The 20,087-nt window shown below is 42.0% G+C and overlaps 1 protein-coding gene across 2 annotated transcripts in view; it reads right to left on the bottom strand.

Moving 5' to 3' along the window:
• Window positions 1-96: 96 nt before the first annotated feature.
• Window positions 97-20,087, bottom strand: part of LOC140575110 (transcription initiation factor TFIID subunit 4-like) — a 104,510-nt gene continuing 84,519 nt past the window's right edge. For both annotated transcript variants that reach the window (XM_072695272.1, XM_072695273.1), the window contains one exon: window positions 97-4,035. In XM_072695272.1, coding sequence (XP_072551373.1) covers window positions 3,862-4,035 — 174 coding nt within the window. In that variant the 3' untranslated portion in view covers window positions 97-3,861. The remainder of the gene's footprint in view (window positions 4,036-20,087) is intronic.

Here is a 20,087-nt window from a genome sequence, read left to right as displayed (position 1 = left end):
TTTTAAACAGATGGAAACAAAACGTCTCCATAACCGGGCCACTGAGGTAAACACCACAAAGTAGTTCAGTTTAGTAAACAGCTTATTTATTCCTTTACAAAATAGGTACAAATACAGAAGTTCTTCACACAAACAGGATATGTACATAGTTTACCAAAAATAATGTAGTTCTAATAAACACATGGTCTTGTAAACAATATTTACAAATTATCCATACATTAAAACATTAATTTCCCAACTGTATACATCAGTAATACTTTCCTAATAATAATAATAATAATAATAATAATATTTTGGCTAAAAAGCTGAAGTAGTAGAAATGTCCTGCTTGATATCAGAAACCATAAAAATAATTATTAAAATCATTTTTAACAACTGGACAAATAGGTCTATTTGTGCTTTGTTTAAATTACTACTGTTTTTTTACCTATGGTATTTTACGATAAAACTGCATTGCCTGAAATGTGGCAAGCATGAATGTAAATGACAAAAATAAAGGACAAAAAAAGGACAAAATATAAATAGTAACAAAACAAATTTCCCTTTAACAGCTATTGGCAATACTGGCAGAGGTGTAGAAACAGGGCCGATCTTTGCTATACATTAGTAACAGCTTTCAGTTTTTAGTTGCCATAAAAAAATAGGATACACAAAAATAGTGCTGTTTTTAAAAAAATAAAACACAACAAAAACAACAAAAAACACCACAAAGACAAACAAATCTTCAGTAACTGTTCTGAACGATGTCTTTCCGACATATAAATTACAAAACAACAAAACAATAAAACATAGCAGGTGCATAGAAGCAAAGGGGCTCCGATTTTAAGACCAGCTTGGACGTGAAATCCACAAACAAACAAAAACAAAAAACAGACGCATTATGAAGATGGACCCGTGGGTTATGATCTGACTGATTCCATTTTAGAGATCATTGAGTTAAACTGAAGGTCTTACCTCAAGTGAAACTCAGTTAGCTTGCAAACCTCCCAAAACAAACAAACAAACAAACAAAAGAGAGAATGGACACCAATGACATCATATAGGTCTAACCTATGTAGAAATTAACCGTTACAGAACTCGCGTCCTGATAAGTAAGTGAAGTAGCCTCTGTTGTTCTGTTTGTAAAGAGGAGAAATAGGTCAGTTCATGTTTCTGTACGAAAGTGACACTGATAAGGACCTGAGGTGACCGTTAAAACCCCAGTCAGAACTGCAGGGTCAGGCAGGTCAGCTTTTTGGTGTTGCAACAAAATATCGTCAACATTGTACCAAAACCTCGTACCTCTGAAATTGTAACTTTTGTAGAAGCAGGAATACAATTGTGAACTTTGAAGCACAGTGGGGTCCTGAAGTCTGAGAGGACTTAAAAAATGACATTTTTTTTCAAGAATCAAGAATATACTAAATATTTAAAGGTAAATATTCAAATCGGAGCAAATATCTGAGACTGGGCTGACGTTATTATCTGAAGCTCGTATTCCAACAACTCTGATTTCATTTAAGAGGTTTACACAGTTTGTGCAGCTCAAGTGCACACTATCATCAAAGCAGAAAGGAGGACACGCCATCAAATACTTTGGCTTATTATTGAGATGAACTATGATGAAAGTAAAGGAGAAAGTAATGCAAAATAGAGGCCAGTGCACTGGTGCTCTCAGACCTTTGGATCCCATTTCTATGTTTGTTTCTGTGGCTGGTCCGTTCACCATGAAAACCTGCATTTTCTTTCCAAAACCAAAAAAATGGAAAGAAAAGGAGTTACGAAGTTTTAACACAACAGTGACGATAGGCATAGTAAAGTTGGGGCTTAAGCCGGAGACGTTCGTAAGCAACTTGCAACTGACTGAGGTTTTAAACCCATCTGTAGAAGCTAAAGAACCAACATCTGACAGTTCATTAAGCAGGGATATGTACAACTGCAGCTCACACTGCTGAATTTTATGCTGAGTCATTAATCTAATGTGTTTCCGGTAAATCATTTAAATTTGTTTGTCGAATTTGTTCCTTTTTTTCTCCTAATTTGGTGTTGCCAATTAACCCCCTAGCTCTAGCAATGCTCCCGACACTAGGAGGGTAAGGACTTAACACACTCCTCCGATACATGAGAAGCCAGACACTGCATCCTTTTAAACTGCCACAGATGAGGCATGGCTGGGGAGCCGACGTGCTCAGAGGAAAGCGCCAGGTCCCCAGCTCCACCACACCATCTACCCACCCAGAGAGAGCATCTGGCTGCTGATGGCAGCACGATGAGTCCAAAACAGCAAGAATTTCTCTAGTCGGCGTCAAGCCCATATTAGGACGGAAACGTGTGCCTAGAGCCTAAGCTTGATTTCTGTACAACACAAAAGAACTGGGTTTTTAAACCTGCTGCTCTCTGCTAAACATGCTGGATAAGTTCTGTCCTGTTTACGTTTACGTCCCAAATATCACAGAATTCTCTGAATCACAAGGTCATTAATGTGTCAGAATATGAAACCACTCCTGCACACTGAAGCGACGTCGCAAGTCAAATTTTAAACGTTAACACTATTATTAAACACTAGCTGCTCAAACTGCACTTTACTTAACTAACCTCATCTGATAAATTAGTGTTAGCTCAAGTAGCATTTTGTCTCAGTAACAATCTTGTCATTTAGAGCACAATTGCAGTGCTTTTTGAAAGCCCCAATAATTTCTTTTATTGGGAAATCCAGCTTAGACCTGGGGGTTCGAATTTGATGTTGACTACAGAATGACGTCATGACCTCAGTGCTCCATTGCTGTGGCCAAAACTAAATAAATCACTGTTATTTTTAACTGCTCCGGATAACAGAAATACAATCAAAACTGGACGCCACAAAAGCTGCAGAAGTTCTGATCACGGTAGAAGATGTGAGACAGAGATATTAAAAGTTTTCGTGGTGGATGTATTGCTATATTCTTGACCTGCTGGCTTTTTGACTGGTTGACCTGTTTTGGAGAACAGAGTGCGCAGTTTTCATGGTTGTTTAACGAAAATGAAATGGAATTTCACTGTAATAAATTGAAATGCACTTGATTTGTAAGGAATACTTTGATCATCGGTACAGACAAATTGTTTAAACATTGTTTTGCTGCTGAAATACTACATGGAAAAAATTTACATGCTGATTAAATTATTTTCAAAGGAACTATTTACATCAAAATGAAATCAGCAAAGGTTTTGCAGTTAGACGTTATCCGTCGACATATTTACGTACATAAATGCTAACTGACTGGGGATTTCAATGACTCTGAATTGGATGGACATAATTTGTTAAGTTAGGGCTGCATAAAAGTTTGGAGAAAAATGTTTTCGCAAAAAACAATATACAGAAATCACTTCAAGGCGTTTTGTCTTAAAGATCGTTCACTATAAGCGCTACAAGAGTCAAATATACAGCTATTCCAAAGACCAAAGACATCAACAAGATTGGGCTCAGGGCTCAGACTCATCCAAACATGAGTGTATCAAAAACATAAAAACACAAGATAAAAATTTCATGTTAAAAGGACACCCTACTTTGCCTCCAACCCCTCTTTACATGGCCTTTAAGTTAACGGAGAAGAAAATAAACAAAAACAACAAAATCAACAAAAACATGATTTTTTTATCGTCGTTTTCGCTTCAGTTTTTTCCCCGTTTTAATAAAAAAGCCACATCGACATCACGACAGACACAAAGAGCAGAAAAGAGAAAATGTCGCTGAAGGCACGTTGCAGGGTGCTATAGGAAGCTTGAGATTGCTGGGTGCGGTGAGTGTTCGCTGTTGGCTACCGATTCCGTGTTGTTCTGGTTTTGTTTCTTAGTTGCTGTGTTTTTTTTAAGTCTTTCGGTTAGTGTTAGCATCGTTGACGTTGGCTACTTCAGCAGAGCTCGGTAGAGTAAGAGCGATCGGTTCGTCTCTCGTTCTTGCTCCATATAAAAGATGAAGTCCCTGAGGTTGACGCGTGTGATTCGCTGGCGAGGGTACTGGCGTGAGGACGTGGAAACTGTAGACGAAGAAGCCGGAGACCCGGCAGAACTTCCGGACACCTGGAGAGAGAATGGAGAAGCATAATCAGTTTGAGAGTCCATGACGCATGTTCAAACTGCAAAGGTATTCCTGGGAAAGTGGACACAGTGAACCTATAAGATACTCAATTTGACCCTAAGCACTATGTTGTCTTTAAGACCTCTCTGAGCGTGCTTGACGCAAAAAAGGGTCATAACATAGCGGCCATTTCCATGTTCTAAAACTGTATTGTCCAGAAAGGCAACAGTAGAAAAGCACAATTCTGAAATGTCAGACAGTCAAACAGCATTAAGGCTTTTGCTATGCAATTTGTATAGTGTAGTGGGTAACACCCTACCCCTTCACATGGTTTGTCTCCCTGTCCATTGGAGCTGGGTGGTATGTTAGTTCCTTCGTTATAACGTTTTTTTTGTTTGTTTTTTTTACATGCCGTAGTACTATTATGCAACAAAAAAAGCACAGACTGAACTTTAGCACTGTATAATTTAGATCTCAAACAGCACAAACAAACACTTGCAAACACTGATGTGTTGCTAGCTTCAGGAGACTAGCACACACTTGCTCACTCCCCAAACACCCTTGGGCTGTTTTTGCAACCACCTGATATAAAACCTTGCGATTACGGCCAGTAGAGATGAGCTCTCAAACAAGAGCTCTGTGAGACACTGCAGCCAGAGCCACAGCGAATACAAACAGAGCTTTACTAACAACTCTCTGTTAATGTCTCTCTTTCTGTCTTGCTTTTTCTTTCTCTCTTTTTGCACAAACACACACACACACACACACACACACACACACATACACACACGCCTGAACACATTTTTGGTCATACCGCATCCTTACTACCCTGGTAATCACACTATACTAAAACTCGAACAGAAATCCTAGCACTGCATTCACCTACCCTGTCTAATGCCATAAATGTGTGCTAAGGTGAGCTAAGCAGTTCACGGTTTGGACCTCATGGCAAAACAAGACTATAGTTGCCATAGCAATACTCCTAAACCACTACAGTTCCCACAATGCCATGCAAGCATGTTTGTAAAAATAGCACATTTACCCATATAATATAATATAGCGTGTACTGTGTATTTTTCATGGGACTTCGTACACCAAACCGCGACCCCCATACTGCAATGATTCAGTATGAATATACATACGTTACCGTTACTAAGCAACCCCGACTTTTTTTTTTTTTTAGTTTTTTACTAGCTCTTTGAACCCATTCTCACAAAAACGAGACACTGAGTCAGTGAAGTCAGCGAACATGTCAGCTCTAGTCCGGTCCGGTCTAGTCCAGAGACTTTGAAAACATCTTCAAAGTTTCTTATTTCAACAGATAAACAGACTTCAGTAAATTTCCACAGATGAAAGACATCAGGAAGCCAAATGCAGAAAATGCATGACAGACCTCCATCTCTGATCCACCTACATACATTGTCACAATCAGACGGATTTTGCCCTATAAACACAGATTACGGAGAAGGTCTTGATTGCAAACATCTGTCTCTGGTCAGCAAATGCAGCCTAAATGTGGTCTGAAATCTGCACATGGCCTTTATTCCAGCCTACACCGGCATTAACCGCCTTCACATCCTCACTAAACCAATCGCACCGTCTTTCAGCACAGCCCAACAGGGTGGCCGCTCTCAGCAGCCTCCGCTCAGACAGGAACGTCAGTGGTTTTGACAGGTGGAGTGTGTCGAGGCTGGGTGAATTTGGGGCACACGGATTGTGGGGGGTTGGTGGCGCCCCCGGCTCGAGGTGAAGCAGGTCCCTCCGAGCGAGAAGGCCCGGCCTCATCAGGCCAATCAGGGCTGACCTCATGTGAAAGGCGGGCATGCCTGCTGCCGTGGCAATTACTGCCAATCACTGCACAGACCAATCAAACGCATCTGTCCACTGTGGACAGAGGAAGGCAGTGGGCTTTGGCATCTGGTGTGTGTGTGTGTGTGTGTGCATAGTGAGATATAAAGAAAGCAAGGGCACAGAGGCTGATGTGTGTGAATGTTAGGGGTGTAAAAAAAACTGATGGCATGTCATTTATTTTATATATTTTTAAAAAAGTATGCTTTTTTATTTTTTGGCCAAAATAAAATTCATTTTTAAACATAAAACAACAAAACCTGCAAGTTTGAGACTCAACCCGATCAGGCCAGACTCGTACTTCCCTCTTTGAAACCCGAAGCTGCTACTCTGAAGACATTAGCATTTATGCATTTGCTGTATTTTAGGATTTTAGAGAAAACCAACATGTGTCAGAGATTTAAACCCCTGCTGTGTGTGTGTGTGTGTGTGTGTGTGTGTGTGTGTGTGTGTGTGTGTGTGTGTGAGTACACATCGCATGGGTAACTGATCCAAATACCGCCAAAAAGGTCAGTGAGGCAGCCGGCGATTCACACAACTAACCCCTCTACACACACTCTTTTTCAAAAGCTCCTCTGCTGGGACAGTACTCCCCGCCACACACACACACACACACACACACACACACACACACACAGAGTTCTGTGATCCTCAGAATCCAGGCACATTGTGTGTCTAATAAAACACATCAAAAAGACGAAGCAGCTTGAAAACAACTCGCCGTTCGACAGAAAGCAAAGAGGTTTTACAAGGTCAGACCAGAGGGAGAGATGGCAGAAAAGAAAAAGATAGAAAATCAGCTTTGTTGGGAGGAAAGATCCACGAGGCAAAAAACAGCATCTGTCATTTTATCTGTGATGGCTGCTCGCAGGCATGATGTCATATGACATATCCATCCGAAAGCGAGCACACAGATACCTCTGTACATCTCTCCCGACGCTTCTGATCGCCACGGTGTTTCTGAGGAAGAAAAGAAAGAAAGACGAAGGAGAAAAGGAAAGGGTTGATAATTAATTAATAAAGATACAGGAAATAAAAAATATAAAATAAAAATACAAAAATAAAAGAGAGAGAGAAGGAAGAAGGAAACGGGTGAGAAAAAGAAAGACACAGAAAGGAAGAAAGAAAAAAGAAAAGGAAGGAAGGAAGAGGTGAAGGGAAAGATGGAAGGGAAAATGAAAGGGAAAGTAGGAAGAAGAGTAATTGAAAAAGCTGAAAGGGAAGAAAGAAAAGATAAAGAGGGGGAAATGGATACACACACACACACACACACACACACACACACACACAGAGTAAAGGACTGAGTGTGAGAGCAGAAGGGTCTGAGGAAGCTGCTGCCAGCGTTCGCACCTACACACCCACTGCTGACAACATGCTGGAGGCACACACACACACACACACACACGCATCTTCACATCACGCCGCCACGAGAGGTGACTGGTAAAGGGTGTGTGAGTGTGGATGAAGACTAATATAGTCATAATGTGTTTGTAGACGCAGGCTAATAACACATTAGGCTTCGCTCGCAGACAGTTTGGGCATTTACATCTCATTGGGAAAAAATACTGATCCAAGATCAGATCAGTCATTTAGCTCAAAGAGGACTTATTACCAATACCTGATCACAGATCAGATTTCACTGATTATTTCTTTCTTTCTGCATTGATTACCATTATTAGGGACAAAACTGCTTCCACATCACTTTGCTCACCCTGCACCACAAATCTGAACTATTCCTTATTTGTTTTTTGCTTATTTGATTTCAAGTTCCAAGTGAACAAATCAGTATAGTCAGACTGCAGTGCTTTCTGAAATGAAGAAGGAGTAGACCTTTATTACTATCTGCAATAAGAGGCTTTAGGAATGATCTCATATGTATATATATATATATGTATATGAAACAACTTTTTAGGCTAATTTTGTTATCGTGATGCACAATATGTTGTTGTGAGCATATCACTGATATCGTCAGTACCTTAAAAACACTGATCAACTGCATGTTTCATTGGAGAGAGTGGAATTAGTCCTGATAATGGAGTTCATAAAAAAATCACTGTACTGAGTATAGAAGAGTAGAATTTTTTATATCTGCAGCTACTGGTGAATTTTGATATTTTTTGACAAAATATCGCAGTAAATATCATGTATCATGAAAATGTCTTATGTCTGAATATAACATTTTCACCATATCGCCCAGCCCTAATTCAGCCTGTTGGCATCCAAAGTTTAATACATTCACAGCTGATTTCAGTTCATTTGCACTATCGCTGCCATACATCATTGCTGCCTAGTGGATATATTTTAAACTAAACTTAGTAACATTCTTTAATTATTATTGTAATTATTATTAATTATGAACTGTAAATGTTAGCATTTTTAAAATGATTTAGAGAACAAGTTTTCAAGTACTTGTTTGGAAACAATGGGTAGTCAAAGCCTGTAAAGCACTGTCTATGCCAGCACTGGTTGTTAGATTTAATTATTAAACCATTAGTCACAGTCCTTATTCAGACTCTTTCAGAGAAGGCAGAACTAGAAACACCACACAACTGTAGAGGTGTTGAGGCTGGGACTCGACACAGTGTTATTGCTCCCACCTGTAATGACCTCCACAGTACTAGGGGGCTCTAGATTAGCTCCCACTTTGCTAAATTTACTTTCCATTAATAATGTATGCCCTTCCTCCTCCTCTTGCTCTCTTTCTCCAGACACGGCCGTTCTCTAATTGTCTGGTGGCTGGATGAGGGCAGGAACTCTGAGGGAATCTGTAAACGTTCCTTCGCTCCTCTCTGGCCTTTTTTCTGCTGATGGGCTGCTGGAGGAGTGGCAGTGGGGCACTTGATGCTGGAGCCAGTATTGGACTTGGAAGGGGTTTCACCTCGGGGCGGCAGGTTAATGGCCCCCTTTGCAAGAAAACACACACACTTAAAGCATCCAGGCCCTGAAGAGCTGATACTGCTGCCTCAGCACTCCTCCACTGAGAGGAGAAGACAGAGAAGGAGATGAGGGAGTGACGGATAGATCAAGAGTGATGGATAGAGCCACTGTAGGAGATAATGATGGGAGGTGAGCTGAGTACAAAGTCAAATCACAAGTGAACACCCACAGAGTGTCTAGGGGGTTACACGAAGCTAAGCTTAACCTCTTAAGGAGGTAACTTCACAGGTGACTGCAGAAGTGAAAAAACTGTATCACCAAGTTCTGCCTGGTATGTAATGGTACCGCTGGTATCCTTCCCGAATTTCACTATGGTCAGCCTGTTAGCATCAAGCAACTAATATGTTCATGGTGGAATTCAGTTAATTTGTGGCATCACTATTATTCGCTATCAATAAATCCTTGCTGCCTAGTGGATATATTTCAAACTACAGTAACAAACGTATTTTATTTCATTTATTTAAGCGGTTATTTAAGAAATATATATATTGGAAATGGAAGTACTGATCAGCTATGTATCGGTTTAGAGAAAAAAAAAAGCAATTTTTGTGCTTGGCCGGTAATTTAGCCGATCCTGAGAGCTGTTTAGATAATATGATCCATATTCTGCGAGTTGCTGCAGTGTTGTGCGAGGCCCCTCGATCACAAGACACTGCAGTTCCTCATCTTGAGAGACAAGGCAAAGGACATTACAGAAGGCATGTGTAATGCCTGGAGAGGTTAATGTGGCATCCAGCTCTGCCCTCAATCGGTATTAGCGGTCAGCCGATTAAGCTGGAAGACGATCAGCAAAAAAAAAAAGCTAGTTGTCCTATCATTAATTCAAAATCCTGAGTAATGGCTTCAGGGGCATGGTAATTAGCTAGCAAAGTTAATTTCTGTAGCCTAGCTAGCTATAGAAGTATCATAAACTAAAACTAGTAAACTTAAGAGCTTGACCACCTTCCGAAGTCCAAGTTAACCTCTGGGAATACTGCAATTAAGAGAACATTGCATTAATTTCACCAAGGAAATCAATCTGTATCTATTAAAACTTTTTATTTTTCACTTGATAAAATGTCCTTAAATAAGTAACAGCTGCTATAAATAGGTGAAATAATCTCACAATAAGATTTAAAATGATTCCACTTGCCAAGATTTATTCTGCAGTGCAACTGAACTGTGCAGAGGTCAGCAGAGTGGCTTGTGAGTGAACAGGGGTAAACGGAGAAGCTTTGCTGTCCTCTGTGCTGAAGCAATATGTACTACAGAAAATGAAACAGCTGTGCTCTAATATCAACAACACAGAATCTACAGCCATGGAAGCCAGCTCTATTCCTTCAGGACCACAGTTTAGTTCCTCTGCACCTGATTCAGCTCCGCACCTGATTCAGCTCATCAAGGGCCGGGTAATTACTGCATTATTTAAACCAGACATGTTAGAGCGGTGTAAAGAACAAAGGAGATTCAGGCTTTATGGGCTTTCTTCTCACACGCTTCCCTATGCTGTGGTGATAGTCAGTGTTTTTAGCCTTCTCAGTATGTCTCAAAAATGTATACAGTAACTCTGAAAGTAAGCTAAAATATTGTTGGGATAAAGGAAATCACACTGCTTTGGCTGGTCAATACTGGGGATGCACTGATCCGATACTAGGATCAGATATGGGTCCCGATAGTAACAAAATTATTCACATCGCCAGTATAACCCAGGATCAGAGTAATATACACAGACATCATACACATATCATAGCAAACAGCGACTCCCCCTATCTCACCAGCATGGTGCCCTCCACCTGTCATTAACTATCAGTGAGTAATCCAGCTCGTCTTCCATATAAGGAGAACCGAAAAGGGAGGAGTTGCTAGCTCCTCTTTAGTCTCACAGACTTCTAATTTCAGAATAAAAGTCCAGAGCCCAGACTACACTGTGCCAAAGAGCAGGTATATGGTTTATGATTAATTCAACTATGGTATCGGATCGGTATCCGGTATCAGCCGATACGTAAAGCTCATGTATCGATATCTGTATCGAAACAGAAAAAGATGGATCGGTGCATCCCTAGTTAATACACACAAGGATGTTACAAGTTTGAGGGACAGTGGGTTGGCACTTTGACTGTTAATGTTTTAATTACACCCTTTTTAATTAGTGAAATCAGCTACATTAAGGTTCGCCTGATGCTGGCACAGGTTCAACACACAGCTGGTACAATCTCCATAGAAAAGCACTGACCAACAGAATGGGACACTCTGGAGCAGGTACATGAGGCAAAGGTCACCATGCCCAGCATCAGCTAGGAGGGTATAAAGCCCCTTAGCACTGGACAGTGGATCAGTAGAACGGCGTTTTCTGGAGCTCCATCCAAAACCTCTGTCATGAGCTGGAGTGGCAGAACTAATCATCCAACAATTATCTTGACTTCACTAATGCCCACACGTAGCTGAATGCAATCAAATCCTCATAGTACTGTTCCAACATCTAGCAGAAAGCCTTCCCTGACGAGTAGAAGTTGTTACTGTAGCAAAATTGGGACACACCCCTTAATAAAACCCCTGATTTCATAAGAAACTAAATGAGCAAGTGTCTACAAACTTTTGGACATAAAAGTAAAATGTAACTAAATGCTTTGGTTAGTAAATGGACTGCGTTTCACTGCTAAAAGGAGCTCATTCATGTCACAGATTTGTGTCACTCCTAGAAACCTAATGAGTTTTGTGTTATCAGAATAAAAAGGAGACATGAAAGAGCAATCGACAGAGGACTGGTTTATCTAATCCTGCCACACTTCTGATCAGGAACTTATTAAAGGCTTCAGTAATGTGCTACCAGCTCTGTTATAATAAAAACGTATGAACACACTATTACACACTATTACACATTTACAAACACAACACTACCTTTTTTCTTCATTCACAAACTAGCAAGTTAGCAGATATGCACTGCAGAGGGAAGAGGACTTTACATCTGCATAGCCTTGGTGCGTTCCACTGGTGTGTGCATTCAAACCTGGGGTTAACTTATTAGCTTATAGCTAGTGTGTTAAACTGTAAAGCAGTGCCTTTCTTCAAAAGCTGTTCTTTCATAATGTTGACTGCTCTAATAAACTGAAAATGGAGTCATTAACGTTTCAATGTAAGGGTCGTTTCCAGCCTCTCCTTATTTACTTTTCACGAACAAGCAGTGGAGACAGTCATTTTCAACAAAGTTTATATTTTATAAATGTCATTTTCACTACGCCACACCACTGAAACGGGTGGCTGTCCCTTTTCTAGTGGGCTTACTGATCCTGGTACCTATATTTAGGCTTTATAAGAATCTTCTTAGAGCACCGAACAAGGCTCTTCCCTTCTCCTGAGGCTACGTGAGGACATAAAGCTCAACCACACGATCACCTTCACGCTGCTTTTCCACAAGCCCAGCCCCAACCCCCCAAAAGCCCCCTCCTTCACCGTGGGACTGGACCCCCTCTCCAACCTCCACCTCCGTAACAGCTCCAGCCATTAATTAAGACCAGAGAGGCCTGCTCTTTTTCCTTTTTCCGCCTTCTCTCTCTCTCTCTCTCTCTCTCTCTCTCTCTCTCTCTCTCTCTCCCCTCCTCCGCCTAGAGAAAAAGGCCGATGAGGACATTTTGAAAGAGTTAACAGATGTCGGCTGATTGGCCTGGGGCGTTTCAGCCATCGCCCGAGTGATGTATTTGATGTGGAGTTTATTCAGCTCCAATAAACGTATAAAGAATTAGAATAATAATTCACAGATGTACGCAGCACGGATTATAGGCCCGGGCTCTCTTTGAACCGAACTGAGGCAGCCAAGACGTACAAAAAACCCGGGAGAGAGGCGCAGGGCTAATCAAAGGGTCAGCGAGTCGCGCAACCCATGCGACTCGACGTGTAGGCCTGTGTGTTTGCATCCACTTCACGGGCTGCGAGGGAAATAAAGCCGTGTTTTATGGAGGGTGGAAGTTGGAAAAGTGAGCGAATGTAAATCACAGCGGTTCATTTTAAGCCCGCTGCACACTACACTACACTACACTACATTACATTACATGCGAGGGAGGAGCCAGGCCGAAAACGGCAGGAATGACGGACTGGTCTCATTTCCGTTACAGTACAGGGCTTCATCTCGAGCCACTGAAGACCACTGGAAGAACAGAGAAGTGAAAGGAAAGTGTGTGGGGGGTGGGAGTAAAGCACAGTATTCTGAACAGCATGATAAACAGTGGAATTACACTCAAAACAAACAACTTCAATTCCGTCCCCCGACTAAAGAGCAACAAATCTGGAGAACGGCCGCATCTTAATACCCCCACATAAAACACCGAAAAAAACAGGCGAGCCAGAGAGCTCCATGGCAATGCATAGCAACGGTGCAGAATCTCAGTCAAGGAGAAAGAAGGCGAAAAAAAAAGGAAAAAAAAACACCTTATTACTTCTAACTCCTGCAAGCCATTTTGGTCTCCAAAGGTTTCGGAGTGCCTGGGGCGCTGTGTCTGCAGTGTTTCGGGAAATGACTTGCCTTCGCACGAACACTGCCATGTTCTGCAGCGCTGCTGCCCCCAGCAGCCCCGCTCAATTTCTCTTTAACCCTTTCCTGCCTTTCAGCCTGTGACTCACCGCCAATGAGAGAAGAGTTTTCTTTCTGTCTTTTTCTCTCTCTCTCTCTCTCTTTCCACCTCTATCTCTCTCTCTTTTGCTCGGAGAACAGCCCTGTCACATTGCTTAGCCTCACACCCACACAAACTGCCCCCCCCCCCACACCCCCCTTTCTTCATAGGAACCAGAGCGGCGTTAGCATTAGCATCTTCCATCTCGTTCGGCTACTTAAGTATTGGCACAGAGGCTGTAAGACAAACATGGCGGCCCCCCAGAAAGCCGTAAGGACACGAAGGGGGTCGGACGGGGCAGGAAGGAGAGAAAGGCGCGGGGTCGGTTTGGTTCATCTGTCCGTGGCAACAACACGAATGTTCTGTGTTCTTCTACTTAGATGTGCGTGTGTGTGTATGCATGTGTATCAAGGGTGGATTAAATCTGCAAACTCGTTGACACAACACATAATTAAAACATCTTGCTCGGGGTCAGGAATTTTCTAATTAGTAAGTGTACTGACAAAGCTGCAATTGCATCGCCTTGAGTTTCGAAGTCCACAGGTTACTGCTTAGATGAAAGCTGTGCCCGCAGCGCTCCTCTGGAGGGGGGGTTTACGCACACACTCATACACACACAGGCAAGCAGAAGGGTCACCCAGCGAAACGGCGCACAACACCCAGAACCTTCCTCACAAACAAAAAGCGCTCCAAAACTTCCCTGCCTGGAAACAGTCGTCTGAAGTACGCTCTCATTGTCGTTCTCGTCTTCAGAGCGGCAGATTAGGAAGAGTTTCTGCAGCGAGACAAAGAAATGAAAGGCACTGAGCTTACAGTGAACGAATCCACGTATGGGTAGCGAAATCTGTGCAGTCCTAAAAAAAAAATAATTTCTATGAAAAGGTAACATAGAGGTATTAACTACAAAGCAACAACAGCAAAACACAGCAGGTGAACAGAACCCACAGGGCTCCGATTTAAGAGAAACAGGAGACAAGGGGTGGGCAGTACAGCAAAGCAAAATATATTGATTATATTGCCATTGATATTTAAGACTTTTTCACAATATATGAAATGTATTACAACGTTCTGATACACAGACATGTCAGTAGTGCCAGATTACAAAAATTGCTATCAAAAACACTGCTGTGAATTTCACATGACTGAATATGCTCTCTGTAATGACGTAGCTAATCACAATATTCATCCAACTAACAGTAAATATGCATCGATGGAACTGATTGGTGATCTGATTGTCTCAGTTTTAGGCCTTTAAGAGATGAATTGAAAGAAACTTCCAAGTTCTGTCTAAAACAAAAATCTAAAGATTAGTTTGTAAGGGGTAACAAACTAAAAAAACATGTCAAATGGCAAAGTGAATTAACACATCTAAACCATGTTGAAATATTAAGAGTAAACAGTACTGGACAAGTCTTTCCTTGACCACTATAACCATTAGGACTAAAACAATGTACTAAGAGTTTGATTACCATTAAAGACTACCAGGTTCTGGTAGATCCCAATCTCTAGACCCCATTAGAAAACTCCCTCAATTGTATCTAGAATCAGTGACTGGTGACTTGTTAAAGATTCTCTACAATGTGAAATCAATCAGGAAAGCACTAAATAACATTACTGACCATTAGACACCATTACGAAACAACAAGGAACCACTTTTAGGTCAGTTTTTGTTTCTATATGGATCAGAAACAGTGATGAGGGCCTGAACTGCAGGGTCTGGAAGGCCAGGTACTGCTTCTGCAACGATATACAGTTTCTTCAAAACTGTAACAATAAAAAGACCCATGCCTTTATTGTGTAAAGTAATTTCCATGGTCACATTCACATGTAAAGATGTTTTCAAGTGGTGGAAAAACACTAAAGGTGAGCCACGATATGCAAGCAACAACACAACGTGTTCTTTAATCCGATATCACACAGCCACTAGACTTTACTGTAGCACGATTCAGGAGGTTCAGCTGAGTTCCCATCATAAGCCGCAGTTCAGCTAGAGCTTCCAGCCTTCAGACATCTAGTTCAGGTGCTGCCCGGTTAGCTAAATAAACAAAAGGCTGCCCGGCAATAGGACAATAAAGCGCTGTGAAGAGAACTGGGCGACTGCAGTGACAGAGCCGCATGAAAATAAACAAGGAAATATGACCCAAACCCAAACACACATGAGTCAGGACTGCTTTTCCAAACGCCCACGCTAAAGCTAGCCTTTCCCACACCAACGTGCAGGCCGGCCAATCTGCTCAGTCTGCTCCCAGACCCAACTTTAGTAAGGCCATATCTTTAGTCATTAAGATGGTAACTACTCTGCGGAAAACGGACAATTTATCAGCCCCAGTATCTTTGGCTACACACGAAAAAGACCGGCTGTGGAACTTTTTTTCCTCTTTTTGTGGAACATTAAAAATTCAAAGCGTTTCATATGTAAAATGAACCCAATTAGGAAATGAATGGGGCCGAACGGCAGAATGAGACTCAAGTCAGAATGCTTGTCCTCAGAAGATTCAGCTAATGAGGCCTTGTTGATTTTACGCTCTTCACTTTTTAAACGCTGTGGCAAGGCGTCATTTCTACAGCTGTTTTAAATTTTAATTCTCTCTGAATGAGAAGGTGGAGCCGACGCTAATAACCGGAGTCTCGATGCCTTATGGTGACCAACCGGGAGTTTCAAACATGAGCCTTTTGATGTCTTTGTAGAGCTGAGTTACACAGTTTAGAAAAAGAGGAAAAAATAGAAAAAAAACAAAAAACATTTTAACCTAAAAACCTCCCACCAAAGCACCAGGGGTGACCCGACAAAGCTGAAAACATTCTTTAATGGGATCGTTGAGAAGAGGAGGTGCAGGGAGGAATAGGAAGCATAACAAAGAGCCCCACGATGTCTTAATAAAAGCGAATCTCTTTTCCCACTTCGATACATGGATTCCACCATGTTCAGTCTGAGCTCTGAAAAAACAGTGGGGGTCTTTTTCAAGCTGAAGCTGAAATAGCTCATCCATTAACCCGCGTCCCTCGATTGTGACAAAGCCTCGACCCAGACCTGTCAAAACCTGCCCCTTGAAAGCCTTTGCGGGGATGGAAAACATCTCAGTCTCAATGAATAAAGCATACAGGCAAACACGTAGGGCTGGAGATGCATCTCTTTCGACCTAAACGAGAAGTACAGTCGCTCAGGAGGAGCGGAAAGTGTGTCTTGATCTCAGCCAGTCACTTATTCGTCCTTATTCGCAGCATCTGACACGTCTCGGGCTGCTGAAGATCCGCTGTGAGCTCCTTGCACACCTACTGAGACACAGGCGCACGTGTTTCTGAGTGCTGGATGTTGAAGAACAGGCAGAAAGACAATGCTGATTGAGTCCTGGCGTCTTTCGGGGACGGATGAGAGGATTACTTTTTTTTGTTGCCCCAGAAAAAAGCTGAGAGACGTAGCGTTGTGCCACCAGAGCCTCGTGTGAGTAAGTGTTTCTGATGGTTTGGCAAGCGTGGCGTCCTTTAGTCGGTTCCCGTAAACGTTTTTGCTTTCCGTTCATGCTCCAATGCCAAGACCACACAAATCCGGTGCCACCCAAAGTCCATCCAAACCGAGGATCAAGGACCTACACACACCAACAATGCCGTCAAGCCTTACTTAATGGAAAAGTTTGGTAAAAATACAATTTTAAAAAATGATTTCAGTTTTTGGAGTGTTTAGTTTTGTGCTGAAGCAACAAAGGGCTAATGTAGCACAGTGCCAACTGCATCACACACTCACCTTAAAATCAAGTGAATTTTATAAGTACAGACTTTCATCTCTGAAATAACGTAACCAACGTTCTCAATTTTTTTAATGGAAAATCATAATTTTTTTCAAGACCATTTTAATGGTTCATTCATCAAAAAACATTCAAACATTGTATAGGACAACTGACACATTTAAATTCTGTAAAAATGACAAAAAATAAATATCCAATATACAGTTCCAAAAGGTGACGATCAGCTTCTGTTACTTTCGCTACGTTAGCCTCATAGCTCCAGTACAAAAGTAAAGAAGCAAACTTCAGACCACGAACAAGACTAGATTTGGGATAAGTGCAGGAAGGTGTGTAAATTTGAGTAATGGCCTTCAAACGTCCTCACATTGTTCGCCGCTTCTGCAGTATTAGCAACGCTTTCTCCAGTACGAAGCAATACAGCTGAAAAACTGTTTGCCAACAGTTTGCTTCAGCAAAGGCCCCAAAGGCGTCCCCTCTGTACCTGCACAGCTTTCAGGCAAAAGCCCTTCTTTGCAGCCAGCTGTGTGTATGCACAAACCTTATCTACATATTGACTTGTTATAAATCTACAACATTGTCTGCCATGGTAATTACCAGAGTTTGGATGAGGAAGTGAGGAAGGCTTCCTCCACCTGGGGCGCGGGGCCCAGCGGCACAGCGCAAAAACACCTACAGCAATGCCTTTTACATCAGCAGCTCAGGAACACACACACACACACACACACACACACATACACACACACACACACAAATGCACTAAATGCTTTAACCCTTCTTAACGACCTTCTTGGGTCATTAGACATCAATTGATCCAGAAATTGGCATGATGGTGTAAAAGTAAAGATGGCACCAAGCCGATCAAACACGGTGGATCAGAAATCGTGGGAAAAAGAAGAAGAATGGATCCGATCTGATTAAAAACAGCACAGAACTGCCTGCAGCGCTGCCACATGGTAAGATCAGTAACCACACGGTAACTTCACGTGATGACAGGAGGGTTGCGGGACTGTGTTACTGCACAGTGTGGGCAGTTTGCTTGCATTTGTGATTAAAATGAAGAGAAGACACTGATGCACTCAGGCAAAGCAGTGCAACAAGAGACAGTGTAGCATCTAATTTAGCTGAAGCTTTAGCTGACCCTTTAAATGGTTCAGGCACCAAAGTGTCTCTGCTGAAGCTTTAAAAACAAGCTGATGAAAAAGAAGGCGGCTTTAGTTTGTTTAGTAATGATCCTCCAGTAGTGATGGTCCCCCAAGTCTATTTTGTCTTATTTGATCAATTATTGGCATTTTATTATTAAAAAAATAAAACGTTGCTTGCTCAAATACAAAAAAACACAGGCTTCAGGACAGGCCGGAAAGGTAATGAGAAAATGGGCGAGACAGATAGGGGCCTTTGTGTTCTATCCAGTCCAAGACAAGGCTCAGAAATTCTAAAATTACAGCACAATCACACGAAAATATGAAAATATGATGCCTAAAAGAGTCTGATGTGCATGCTGATGTGGTTTATTCACATGATGTTTGTTTATTTCGATGTGCACCTGCAGGTCATTTCAAAGCTGTTACCCATAAGAAAGTGAATCCTAGCCTGACTGGCAGATCAACTAGCTTCTAAATGTAGCGCCAAGCACTGCATTTCATATGTAACGGACTGTGGATCCATTGGAATTTCAATGGCCTTGGTTTGCTAGGCCATTCTGTAGTTCCATGTAGGAGGAGTTAGGATGACATATGTGGCTTGAAGAACAGACGTTTATCCATGGTTTCACTTGCACTCAGTTTCACGACTGCATAGCAATCCAACCAAGACGCCTGAACTGGCTAAGTGTAAACAGGCTCACAGAATACATTAAAACGCATGCACAAGTGTTGTCGGCCTACTTGGGCCTAATTGTGCTGTTGATCGGGAATGGCAGAGGAAATCCAGCATAAACTAGGCTCTGGACCCCAGACCTACTAACTGAGGACATATGTCAGTGTCTGTGTGTTTGTGAGTGTGTATGTGCACAACAAGCAGCATCTGTTTATTCCAACCCGTATCCTGTACTTCAGTCACAGTGTGTGTGTGTGTGTATATATATGTGTACATGCAGCGCATAAACACACCCACACATACACACAGGCTTTAGAAACGGGTCAGACTGGCTGCTGTAAACAGTCCTGGTGTGTCAGGAATATTACGACCGAGCGGAAAAAAAGAGGAATAGAGCAGATTCCGTTTCAGCAGCACATCTGAAAGCGCCATCATTCAGCCTGCTTCATTACACCCCCCCCACCCCTCTTCACAGATACATAATTCATACATCCTTAAAAAATACATGCCCTGATCCATCACGGAGAGACGTGACAGACAGAGAAACTGGGGCTTCTGTTACTGCGGCGATGATTTGTAACACGGCCGGATTTGGATGTGTGGAGAAGCGGGGTTTGATGAGGAGCAGAAGCTGGTAATTAACGTCGGCGAGCGCTGAGCTGGGACTTTATAACGGTTCTGTGCTGGACTCGCCGCGCCGAGAAAAAGTAATGAGCAATCAGGCTTGCTTATTTTACATTCGTTTACCCTTTGAGTCACCGCTGCAGTTTCCGACATGATGAACATATTTTGAACGCCCACTAGAGACACTAGCAGAATTAATCCCGGCCGTATTTATTTACAGAGGTCAGCAGAATAAGTGAATCATGGTCAGTTGTTTGGTTTGGGCTCTAATTGATTAATTAGGTCAATGGTGAGCAATATAACTCACCTAGAGGGGAAAACAGCCCTGGGTTTGACTCTGAGTTTACTAACACAAAGCAGAGTGAACGCCGTACCTGAGAAAAGGCTTTTACTCTTGTTATCATTTAAAAGCCTCAGAAGCCTTAAGTTATAACTGGAGTTTTGCTGGTACTAGTTACAGTCTTTTGCTAAACCTAATGCTAATTCTTATAAAACAGTAGTTTA

Source organism: Salminus brasiliensis, chromosome 13 (assembly GCF_030463535.1).
Source record: "Salminus brasiliensis chromosome 13, fSalBra1.hap2, whole genome shotgun sequence".
Taxonomy (NCBI): domain Eukaryota; kingdom Metazoa; phylum Chordata; class Actinopteri; order Characiformes; family Bryconidae; genus Salminus; species Salminus brasiliensis.
This window is presented reverse-complemented; position numbering and strand designations above follow the sequence as displayed.